The 12,733-nt window shown below is 40.6% G+C and overlaps 1 protein-coding gene across 1 annotated transcript in view; it reads left to right on the top strand.

Moving 5' to 3' along the window:
* Window positions 1-12,438, top strand: part of cnksr2a (connector enhancer of kinase suppressor of Ras 2a) — a gene marked incomplete at both ends in the record, with an annotated part of 63,461 nt that extends 51,023 nt beyond the window's left edge. Inside the window, 10 exons of the mRNA XM_083994975.1 lie at window positions 179-354; window positions 2,509-2,582; window positions 2,716-2,787; window positions 4,492-4,559; window positions 4,846-4,943; window positions 5,475-5,693; window positions 6,758-6,899; window positions 7,742-7,966; window positions 8,731-8,918; window positions 12,241-12,438. Of these exons, the coding sequence (XP_083851101.1) occupies window positions 179-354; window positions 2,509-2,582; window positions 2,716-2,787; window positions 4,492-4,559; window positions 4,846-4,943; window positions 5,475-5,693; window positions 6,758-6,899; window positions 7,742-7,966; window positions 8,731-8,918; window positions 12,241-12,438 (1,460 nt within the window). The remainder of the gene's footprint in view (window positions 1-178; window positions 355-2,508; window positions 2,583-2,715; window positions 2,788-4,491; window positions 4,560-4,845; window positions 4,944-5,474; window positions 5,694-6,757; window positions 6,900-7,741; window positions 7,967-8,730; window positions 8,919-12,240) is intronic.
* Window positions 12,439-12,733: the final 295 nt, after the last annotated feature.

The following is a 12,733-nucleotide window of genomic DNA, read 5'->3' as shown; positions in this document are numbered from 1 at the left end:
AAGAATTATTGGTACATTAAGATGTGGCATTTTGTGGATGTGTTTATTCATACCCTGATGACAGACTTAAAGCAAGCACATAAAAGCAGTTTTAGTACCACGCTCCTATCCTTTTTTCTTTTGCTGTCTCCTAGTTTTATGATTTATGCTCTCTGTTATTTACCGTGTGTTGTTCCAGGACGAGCTTTGGCCTCCCTGAGTCGGAGGCGTGTTTCCTGCAAGGCGCTCGGCAGAGGAGACTGCGAGGGCTGGCTGTGGAGAAAGAGAGATGCAAAGGGTTACTTCTCTCAGAAATGGAAGAAGTACTGGTTTGTTCTCAAGGACAACTGCCTGTACTGGTACATCAATGAGGAGGTAAGCTTAACCTCAGTTGTAAAAATGTCATTTAAAGTGACACATTTCATAAAGTTTAAGAAAAGCAGACTCTGAAACTAAGATGAAATAATAACATTTGCCAAAACCCATTCTTGCTGTAACTTGATGGACGATTTTCAAGATTCTGCAATACTGGCTATGTTACTGTGACAAAGGCACTCTGTACAAGTTGCCCTGAAGTCAAACCAAGTGCTGGCATATCACACTCAAAGTTAAAGTTTTAAAATGTTGCAAACATCTGGAAGAAACTTCAGGGTCTGAACTGAATGCATTTTGTTTCTACCAAACTAGTGGCACAGCTCCAGTGGGGTGACGACAACGTCAGTCTGTCAGTGTACTGCACTGAATTATTTGCCATGAGCTGTTGTAAAGATACATAATTAATGATTTTAATGATCCTGACTTTTTGTTAAAAGGGATAGTTCAACATTTTGGCAAATTGGCCCATTGCCATAATCCCTATACTAGTTTTAGTAGGTTCGTTACCTTTAATTGTCGGTGCAAGCTGTTTTAGAACGGCAGAGCAGAGCGGCGAGCTGCTCAGAGCTACGCTACGGAGGCTGATGGGATTTCTTGGTTTCCCTCATCAAACTCATCAAATACACAATCCAACAACTCCAAAACGCTCTGGTGGACAAGTTGTGACCTGCACATTCACCACGCTATGAGATAATAAGGGAATGTTACGAGACAGAGTTCTTTTCCAGGCAAATGCAGAGACTGCTTGCCAAAAACCGACGGGAACGTGCATCAGCTGTTTTGCATGAATTTCACTCTAAAACAACTCTGTCTCGTAACGTTTTGGAGTTGTTGGATTGTGTATTTGATGAGTTTGATGAGGGAAACCAAGAAATCCCGATCTAAAAAAAGCTTGCACTGACAACCATAAGACTTACATTTACATTTCTCAGTGAAATATCTGATCAAATTTTAGGTGGATCACTATGAAACTGAATACACATATTTAATAATAATAATAATAATAAATTTTATTTAGAAGCGCCTTTCACGCCACTCAAGGACACTTTACAGCAGTTAAAATCATCAAAAACACAGAATAAATCATCAATAAACAATACTAAAACAAAACACACAGCACGGAATAAACAACATTAAAAGCACAGAATAAACAACAATAAACACATCAGTAAAAATGAATAATGAAAAGAACAAATAAATAAAACTGTGCAGAATAAAAGGGAAGTGTTAGGGTGAGGGGTGGTGGGGTGGATAGGCAGGATGATATTTAATGATCATCTTCTGACTTGTCATGATGAAGTGCAATCAGCAGGTCAGAAATTTAAAAAAAAAAAAAAAAATATATATATATATATATATATATATATATATATAAGGTATATAAATGTTAGTATGCTAACATGCTAAATTAGGATTGTGACCATACTGTAGGCTATAAACAATATTTGCTAAGCACCTGCATGATAGCTTAGTCATTGTGCAGATGTAAACATGCTGATGTTTCCATTTAGCTTAAAGGACTGCACTGCCTAATAGCATATTCAAAATAAAATCTAATGTTGACACCAATCAGAGATATTGGGCTCATTTAATAGGAGCTTTTTTATCTGGTTACCCTTGGTAACAAACTGCTGCAGAGACTTAATCACCCTGGAATAAAGTGTGTTACTCCCGAGTTAAAATGTTTTTCCTGTCTCTCCCATTCTGCTAAAATGTGACTGAAGCATCACGGAGCAGCTAGCATGGTTTTACACTCTGCTCAGGAACATGTGCTAAATGGAAAGCGATCTGCAGCCTCACACATAATGAAGTACAAACAATCTGACGTGCAGGTTGACCCAGATGCCGGTCCCTCTGCAGGCAGCCATTATGGCCGTTTCTGGGGGATGCTTCCTGACTGTTTGAAATGATTCATATCAAAATCATGTTTTATTTGGAAAGCTGTAGGAGGCCTGTGCAGCTTCCCTCTGTTATGTGTTGTCTTTAGTGAATCCCTGCAACGGAGGGGATGAGTATGAAGTTATCACGAGCCACTCAACCACTGTGGCCTTATTTATAAGAAAAACACCAGATTGAATTTCCTTCATTTCCTTCTTATTGTTGGCTTTTTATTTATTTTTCTATTCATTATTTCTTTAATCTCTTCTGTTTCAGGATGAGAAGGCAGAGGGTTTTGTCAGTCTTCCAGAGTTTAAGATCGACCGGGCCAGTGAATGTCGCAAGAAGTAGTAAGTGCATGATGAAAACTGCTCTATCTCATATGTGTATTTTCTTGTCCTTGTGCAGGTGCAATTTATGTGCTCTTATGTATGAATGTTTGCCAGCAAAAATAGCTCCCTCTGTTTCCCCGTTTTTCTCCAGTGCTTTCAAAGCATGTCACCCCAAGGTCAAGAGTTTCTACTTCGCAGCAGATGGAGTGGATGACATGAACAGGTAAATCAGCACGTGCTAGATGCGGACGAAGGTTACGCAAAAGGGCGAACTCCCAGCTGGATGGCAAGAGTGCAGCTTCCTGTTTACCATCCCAGAAAGCAAATATGTGTAGCGTTTGATAATGAAGAGGAAGCCTGTTTTTATTTGGTGAAGTGATGCGTACAAAAAACATCATTTGCAAGTTATTTCCATAGAGGGAACAGTTTCGTTCTGTGCCACAGCCCCCTCAAATGATGATGGAATTAACATAATCTACGAGATTAAAATAAAAAATTGTCGACCAAAACATCTTTGTTACTGTGGTTACAGAAGTGAGAAGGTGAGAACGGCTAAAATTGTTAATTTCACACATTGATAAATAACAAAAAAGAAGATTTTTTTCTATTTTATTTGAGGAACACTTTTAAAGAGCTTCTTAATCGCTTGGAAATGTTTGACATTTTGAAAAATAAAACACATGCACACATTTACAATTCAAAATGATACATTTGATGACAAATGTTACTGTACCTAAAGTGCTAAAAGTAAAGTACCTATAACACAGACTGGTCCCTATCACTGCTTAGATAGATAGATAGATAGATAGATAGATAGATAGATAGATAGATAGATAGATAGATAGATAGATAGATAGATAGATAGATAGATAGATAGATAGATATAGATATAGATATAGATATAGATATAGATATAGATATAGATATAGAGAGAGATAGATAGATAGATAGATAGATAGATAGATAGATAGATAGATAGATAGATAGATAGAGATATAGATATAGATATAGATATAGATAGATATACTTTATTGATCCCAAGCTGGGAAATTACAGTGCAGCAGCAGCATTACACAGACACACAGTGATGATAACAACATATAGTATAAGAATATAAAGAATAAGAATATAAAGAACAAACTATACATAATAAAATAGCAAAATAGCAATAGCAAATAAAATAAATTAATATAAAATAAAATAAAATAAAATGTACAAAAGTATATACAACAGATTTGGCAGTGTTGATTTTAGTGCAAAGTAAAAGATGTGCGATGTGTGTAACTGTGTGTAGAAAAATAAAGTGTGCAGTGACTGTAAGTTATGACCAGAGTTTTTCAGCTGTTATTATACAGTGTTAGCGATAACATTGGATATGTTACTGGTTTAAACGAATTATAAGTGGTACTTGGACGGTGTAGTTGGTCAAGCTGGGGCTTATTCATTTACTTGTACTACAGATAATGTTGGTGAATGTAAGCTATCATAAGCTATAAGAATGTCTCACATTTCATCAACTGATCATATGACTGTTGTGTCAGTCATGTTAATGTGTAAAGTAACTATAGCTGTGACAAAAATGTAGTGAATGTCTCTCTGGCATGTTGTGAGGGAGGAAGAGAAGGGCGAAAATACCAAGAGTCAGATCAGAAGAAGCATCTAAGGCCATTTTTTTTAAAATGTCAAACTGTATAAACAGACATTTGTATGGTTTATTGATATCACTGTGTTTTACTACAGATCTTTACTTCTCCTTTTGGCATTTGAATTGATTATTCGTTCAGCGGTGCCCGTTGTCAGTACGATGTGGGTTCAGCCTCCAGCCTGTTGTTTGTTTCACGTGGTTTGTTAGTTTGCCTGTGTAATACAGTAAAGTCCCATCGATCTTAATCCCAGCCTCCTTCTGGGTGTTCTGTCCTTCTGTTAGATGGCTGAGTCGTCTCAACATGGCGGCTGTGGGCTACGCTGAGCGCGAGAGGATGCGCCAGGAGCAGGGTGAGGGTTCATTCAGAACCTCGCCGGAGGGGATTTGAGCAGATGGTTGTTGCACGATGGCGTTTTTAACCACCAAACACAAACATTATACAGTACTCTACACTCGTACTATTAACCGCCGCTGGACTTTACAGTGTGGTTACGATACAGTGCATTTATTTTACTATTATCTTCAGCCACCTGTGGTATTTTCATCATTTATTGTCAGATCATCCTGAAGGGATTTACAGATGAACAGATATCTGCTGTTTATGACTGTAGATGTGTGTGTGTGGGTTTCCTGTAGATTACTGGAGTGAGAGTGAACATGAGGATGACACCACCTCCAGCCCCAAACAGGACAGCCCCCCACCTCCATATGATACCTACCCACGGCCTCCATCAGTGAGTCACACACACAAACACACACACAACTGTATCACATGCGCATATAAAGCACATACTGTACCTTGAATCATGCTCTGTGCTCCTCCGCGGTCCATTTTATCTGTTGAAGTTATTGCCAATTAAGCCCACAGGGAGTGGAAGAGCTAAATTTGAAGTAATTGTTGCTATAATTAACCCTGGAACTGGTTGCTCTACATTAAGAGTCTTTGTCTTGGGGCATTTTTTTTTTTTTTTTAGTCTAAGGTGAGATGAAAAACTAAAACAACAACAATTATTACTGCACATTTTTAGATCAAGTAATCAGGGCCACCAGACCCCCCAGGTTACTAAGTTTTCAAAATATAATATTTGAAAATCATGGTAATAAATAGTCTGTGGTGAGTCCTCTCTGTGCTGTCCACTCTCACACACTTATTCTGTTATCATCTGCCTCCTTCACTGGATTAAATCCTTCTCTGAAGTGTTGTCATTTCCAACATGACACAAAGTGATCTGTTGACATCTTCCGTGTCTCTGTCTCTCTGTCAGATGAGTGCCTACTTGGAGGGCCGGACCACTCGACTCTCTTCCACGGAGACGTCCCGTTCTCGCTCTTCCCAGGAGGACTTCCTGTGCGGCGAGCCACCTGCGGCCGCCGCCGAGCCGCAGTACCACCCCGGTCCTCTGGGGGGAAGCACCTCGCACAGCGGGAGGAAACCGGGCGGCAGCAGCAGCAGCGACGTACAGTACAGATGTGACCCTGTGGAGGTGTGTGAGAGGATGTTTGATGCTAAATAAAAAGGATGTTGACAGTGGTAAACATATGTATTAGATAGTAAGTACAAGATAATGTATGTGATGAACAGCTGTGACGCTAAATGTATGTATCGATAATTTCAAGCAGATGGTTTGCTGGTTTTTAAACGTGTCTGTCATCTGTTTGTGAGTGTGTCCCATCTGATACAGGGCAAAGCATATACACAAATTGTCTTTCATGATGTACATAGTGAATATGGATGAGTTTTGGTGACTAATTGCTAACTGGTACGCGCTGCTTACCACACACATCAACATTTAATTTGCTGACTCCGAAAACCTTCCTCCTAAAAATCACTGTTTTCCATTTTCACATTCTCTGAGCTTTACCCCCGAGACAGTTTGTACAGTACACAGTGTGATGCTGCAATGTAACTGGCAAATACTTTGCTGCTGATTGCATTCCCTCCTACCAGTGGGACATCATGGTTTTAATTTCCTTAGAAATTATTTTAATTGCTTTTTTTGCAGAAACATCCTTCATTTTTAGCCTTCTTGCTAGCCGTTGTTAGCTAACTGTTGTTAGCAAGCATGTTGTCTGTTCTTCCAGCACTTTTGTAATGTGGTGTGTAATGTATGTTGCAACCACTCTGGGGCAGTTTTTATTTTTGTTATACAAGGTTTTCTGAGTATTTAATAATTGTATGAATATAACAAAGTTCCACACTAGCTACCAGGCTACTTACATTACAGTGGATGGTATGAGTGTATCTGCTACTATAACTGCACCTACTTCTTAATGTGTTGAGTTTCTTACTGTAAGCATGGCTGGATTCAACTTTCATATACAGTAATTTTAGGTTTAAATGGCCTGGATCACAGGTAGTGTTAGCATGTTATCATGATGCACTTACAAACCCATCTATTCCATGCATGCTTGGGTATTCTCCCAGAAACTTGTCTGTGATGAATAATACAAAAAATGAATACAAAAAAACCCCAACAACAACAACAACCATAAAAGATTAAAATAAAAAATCCTTTCATCACTAAATTTCTGTTATTGCTTCCTACAGTACCGTTCCAGTCCTGCGGGGGGCAGCAGTGAGACAGGGTCCCCCGGCCGATCTTCATCATCTCAGAGACGTTCCTGGCAGGACCTGATCGAGACCCCACTGACTGAGGCCGGACTGCACTATCTACAGACTGGACCTTTAGGTACTGACTCATTTAACCAGAGGCTTCAAGGATGCAAACAATGGATGACTTTCATACAAAATGCCTTGACAAAATAACTTGATGATTTGATAAACTGATACATCCCCAATTTGTGCTGCATATTTTCACATGCATGGCACATTTTAATTTGAATTAATATTTCTGAAAATAAATTCACTCTGAAGTTTGAAAAACTAAAATCTTCGTTCAATCGTTTTGAAGTTATTCCCAAGCTCTTCAAAGTCTTGTGCAACTTAAGTGTTATTCTAAGTTCAGCAGTACACACTGCATTGGAATTTAACTTGAAAATATCCATTATTTATTTATTTATTTTATATTTATTTATTTAGCACAAACAATATCATTTAAAACAACATGGACAATCATCATAACTGGGATGTGCAAAGGGGAGGTATAAAACCCAAAAGGGCTTATATAAAAACCTCACCCACATACCCAAATTTGTTACAATTTAAAAACAATAACATAGGAAATAATGAGACAATAACGAAAAATAAATAGAAAAGTAAGAGATTAACCAGTAAATATTAGGGAATAAGGAAAAATGCATACATAAATGAATAATAAAATTGTTTTGTTAGTTAAGTAAAAGGACAGCAAAGGAATAAAAAGATTAAAACAAGCTCTGTAAGGTTTATTTCTACCTTTTCAACATCATATTATCCGTCTCTAATGTTTGCAAATGTGTCTTACATGTACAGTACAGTACTTAACCCTTATATGTCAATGTACTATATGAGTGATGCCTTTCTAATATTTCTATTCAGTGGTTACCACATTAGCTCTAATGTCTCTGTTGTTCTCTTCTCTTTACGTCACAGAGGACGCCGTCTTTGCAGAGCCTGGTCCTGGGGGTGGGATTATGACGGCCGGAGCCGTTTATACTCTTCCCGCACAGAGGAATGTCCCGTTGCCCATGGCGATGCAGAGGCTGATTCCTATGGCAACCCAGGGAGGGAAACCCCGCAGCTTCACGCTGCCAAGAGACAGCAACCTACACACACTCCTCACGCCCCCTGCGAAAGAAGAACAGCAAACGCACAACGGTGAGTTCAAGTCAGGAACATGCTACCGTACGTGTGCGGTGAAACAACTTCAGCACATACAAAAGAGGACAAAAGAGCAGAAAAGGACGCACATTTTGTTTTGTAATGTGGGCTGCCTGTGCACGTCAGGTGAAAGCAGAAATTGTGTCTTGCTCTGAATGACGGCCACCGGAGAGAGATTTTTTTTTAAGGTGAAGACGTTGACGTCAGTGCATGTGCCAGAAATAAAAACGCTCTCAGGCAGACACATTTCCATTTAAATCATCATCATATCGAGCAGGGTAACGCACACTCGCAGCCATGCAGCGATCTAATGAGGCTAATGAGACAATGGTGCACTGGTTGCCGAGGTGAGCCCAGTGGCAGACGGGATGGAAAAGTGTCTAAACAAGGCAGATTTATACAGTAACCAGGTGATATGATGGATTTATTATAGGGGGTTGAGGGGGAAAGAAAATGAAAAGTTGAACAAAGCTGTGAGCAGTGAAACTGAAATAATAACTGTGTGAATTAGTCAGGTGAAGGAAATAAAATCATCCCTGAGGCTGAAAAGCAAAAGCCAGAGCAGGATTTTTATCATCATTGATAATCTTTCTCTGACTAATAGAAGTCAAGTGTAGAGGTGTGTGCTGCTGTCCTCCAGTGGTTGCTCTGAGATATAACTCAACCTAATCAGATTTTTTGACAGCTCCTTAACGTCTGAATTTTAAATCATGAATAACGGCTGTGCCTCCTCTCTCTCTCTCTCTCTGTCTCTCTGGAAGGTGGAAGTGAAGGCGCGTCCCTCGGCGACCTGTTCCGAGCGTGCGAGCAGGGCGGGGTGTGTCCACTGGGTCGTGCGTCGGAGGCCAAGGGCCAGTCGGAGTTCAGGCAGTCGTTCCTGCGCCGGGCCGCCGACCCTCAGCTCAATGACCGTCTGCATCGCCTCCGCATACTGACCTCCACGCTGAAGGTTGGTCCCCACAGCCCCCCTATCACCCCCCTATCACCCCCACTACCACCATGTGTTTACACACAGAGGAACATGTGCCAGAAATGAAAGCATATGACACATGGACGCCGTGAACAAGTGTATTTTCAAACACAATGCAGCAAGATTTGTTTTATATTAAAGCTATAATCCTTAAGATTTCTGTTTTTGCTCCATCTGGCAACAGTCAGAAACACACAAGAAGAGCAACTGATGATTTCCTTTCGTGTGCAGCCAAACAAATTTACTCCCAATAAAGCAGTCGGATTTCACGCTGCACAAAATACTTTGCAGCTTCTCACTGTGGCTGCTCCTTCTTGTTCTATTAATTTGAAATGAATTTTTGCGACTGATTCACAATAAAAGCCTGCCTGCCTGTGGTTCGGCAGTTGGCCACTTAATTAGCGTGGAGCGAGTGAGAAGCAACGGGGAAATGTTTGGTTTATTTGCACAAAATCAAAAACTGTGGTTTTGGTTTCATGGAAATCTTAAGGATTAAAAACTTCAAATTTGCAACCTGCGTCACACAGCGCACACACACACACACACACACACACACACACACACCGTCATTTCCCTCTGTGCACCTCTTCCTGCTGTTTGTTCCAACTTTCAGGAGGTCGTGCAAAGCTTTCATGTTCAGGTGCATCTCTCACTCGATGGAGCTAAAACTGAAATCCAACCATTTTCTAATTCTTTCTAATTGCTCATCCTGTGTGGACAGGGTTTCAGTGTTAAATATGAGCAGGTTGACAGGATGAAATAATTATTTAATTGTTTTTCACATTTGCCTGATTCACTGTTTATTTCTGACCATGATTTATGCATCAGTATTCATATATACACACACACACACAAACACACAGTCACGTGCTGGTAACTGTCTCTGTCTTGTTAGTTCTAGTGGGGTCATGTGTCTCAGTCTGTCTTCTCGGTTTTGGTTTGGAGTCTTTTCTATCAAGCAGCCATCTGTGGCTTCATGCTATATGAGCAGTGGTTGTGTTTCTGGCTGCGTGCCTGTGATTGGCTGTGGCTGTTGTTGTTTTATTTTATTTTCTTTCTTTCTTTCTTTTTTTGCTTTCTCCGTGATGGTTTGGTGAAGATAGTCTTTTATGTGTGTGTGGGGCTTTGTCGCTTGTGCGTGTAGCTGTTTTTTTTTTTGGGAGGACCTGTGGCTCTGGCTGCCTGTGTCTGCTGGTAGGCTACAGGTCGGTTGGAGGAGCTTTTTACATGTTTGTTCCCTGTCTGGCGTTTCTTAAAGGAATACACCAAGTTTCCGGGGGAGTCTGATTGAAACGCTTCCTGGTCAGAGAAAGTGACCGTACAGTAAGACACCAAAGTACCCAACTGACCCCCCCGTCCCCGCCCCCTGTTTGCTATTTCCAAGGGAATCGGGTCCCTGTCTCTCCGTGGCTGCTGCTGTATTTGTGTCTTCAGGCAGTAATAACTTATCTGCACCGGTTGCTGTGGAAACGACAAAAGGCATGCATATTTTCTACATATTTTTCCATCCATCAAAACCGAACCGAAACAATACGCTGCCGTCTGGATAACGAGCGGAGCGTTCACCAAACTCTTCGCAGCCTCTCTGTGTTATAGCAGACAATAATCAAGATGGAGGAGGTTCATTTATGTTGAATTCTGCCGTCACGGCCGACTGACTGTGCACTGCAACTGACATTTTACAGTAATAAAAGTGTCAAAGGACTGAAATCTGTTTGAAGTAGCCAGACTAAGATGTGTCCCTCGATATTAAGAGATGGCGCAGCAAATCAGGAGCGTTTTCTGTTGTAATCAGTTGATTAAAAAACTTTATTAATATCCATTTACATCAATCTGCAGCAGCTCAATTCTGATTTGGGTCAGTCTGAAGATGCTGAGGGATAGTGATCAGCTTACTTTAAGTGAAATGTGGGTTTATATAATTGTAATTCATAACCTACTCAGTATTATTAGTTTATTTTTAGACAGTGTCTTATATTAAAGCACTTAATTTCACAAATCATGTTATTATTAAATACCTGTTTCTTATACCAATACAGACGGCAGCTATACAACTAAAAAGGGGCTTAATAAAGATAGTCACAGGTTTCTCACTAAGCCATAAGGTGGCCATGTACGGTTACTCAGTGCACCTCATTTCAGTTCAACACAACGTCATTAAAGGAGACATGTTATGCCCCCTTTCCACAAATTAAAATTGTTCCCAGGTGTCTTAAAGACGTGTCTGTGACATGCTTTGGTCAAAATACCCCAACGATCAAATCACAGCTCTTTTCATTCTCTCAAAACAGCCCTGTTCAGAACGGCTGGTTTCAGTGCCTGTCCCTTTAAATGCAAATGAACCACCGCTTGCCCCACTCCTTCTACCGGTACCAGGTAGGGGTGGTGTTATGCAAATTTGAATCCTAGTTACGTCACTGGAAGACAACTGAGGGAACAGCTCGTAAAAACCACATTGATTTCATCCTAGAGAGCCTGCACATTACAGACTTGTTTTTCAATTCTCACATTTTGGGGGTGGGAAGGCAAGACAAACACCCAGATATATGTTAAAAAGCCTTCAAAAAGTGATATTTCCATAATATGTAATATATTTCCATAATATGTCACCTTTAACTTAACATTGCAGCCTGGCAACTGATAATAAATCTGTTCATAAATAGATATAAATATCTTAACAATCAAAAAAGACACACGGTAATGAGGTACGTGTGCGAGCATGAATTTGACACATAAACAAGTCATTAATCAAAAGGTTCAAACTATAATTGATCTCGTTTGCTGCCTTTAATGTATTAACGAATGGATTTCGGTCCAGATGCTGTGCAGCTATTGATGTGGCGTCCTGGTAGATTAAAGAGCTGAGGAGGATAAGCACCAGCCAAAGGGATCTTTCACAATCTGGCGACGAAATTGTGAAAAATCTGGGTTGCCAGATCGCCTTTATTGGTGATTAATTCACTGATAAAGCAGCACCGAAGCAGTTAGTAACTATTAACACCTTATTAAAGCCGTATTAAAGCAAGCAGCTCCATACTAATTTGCTCCGTCTTGCTTTTGAACTCATGTTGTTGAAAAACCTAGTGTCTGTATTCTCATTATCTAACAACCAGCTCTCACTTCTCTGATGTCGAATCTCCCCAAACTCAGTGTATCCCCTTAAGTGTGTGTCTTGCTTTTCATGTGTCTGCGGGTTTTTTTTTTTTTTTTTTTTTAAGGAATAGTGATTAAAAGCCAAAAAGAAAAAAAAAACATTAAACCCCCCTCCCCCCTCCCCTCCTGTGTTTCTGCATCCTCATAGGACAGGGAGGGGGAGCTAGCGCTGATTGACAGGCTGTTGGCCAATCCCCAGCTGTCGTCGGCTGAGTTCCAGGAGTGGAAGCGAGCCTATCAGGAGCTGTTCTCTCAGGAGCCAAACTCCAACGCTGAATCAGACCCCGGCCCTCCGCTGACCCCCTCGCTCTCTCACACGCACTCCTACATCGAGACCCATGTGTGACGTGTGAAAAAAAAAAAAAAAAACCACTCTCTCAACCCAACAACACTCACCCGAAAAACACACACGATCGCTTTTTAAAGCTTTCTCTCATCCCCCCTCTCCGATTGTGGAAAAAAAAAAAACTTGCAGCCGACGACGACGTTTTCGATGCATCACGGTCAGCGGAAGAGGTTTCGCATCAGGGCGCAAGATAGTGATGGATTGTTTTTCGAGAGAGAGAGGGACGTGAGGACAACTTGATCCGCTTCTCGATAGCTTTCAGCAGCCACAGTGTACGAGCGCAACGTGACAGCTC

This window comes from Trachurus trachurus (genome assembly GCF_905171665.1).
Source record: "Trachurus trachurus genome assembly, chromosome: 20".
NCBI classification, from domain to species: domain Eukaryota; kingdom Metazoa; phylum Chordata; class Actinopteri; order Carangiformes; family Carangidae; genus Trachurus; species Trachurus trachurus.
Note: the sequence above shows the minus strand (reverse complement) of the source record. Positions and strands in the feature narration are given on the sequence as shown.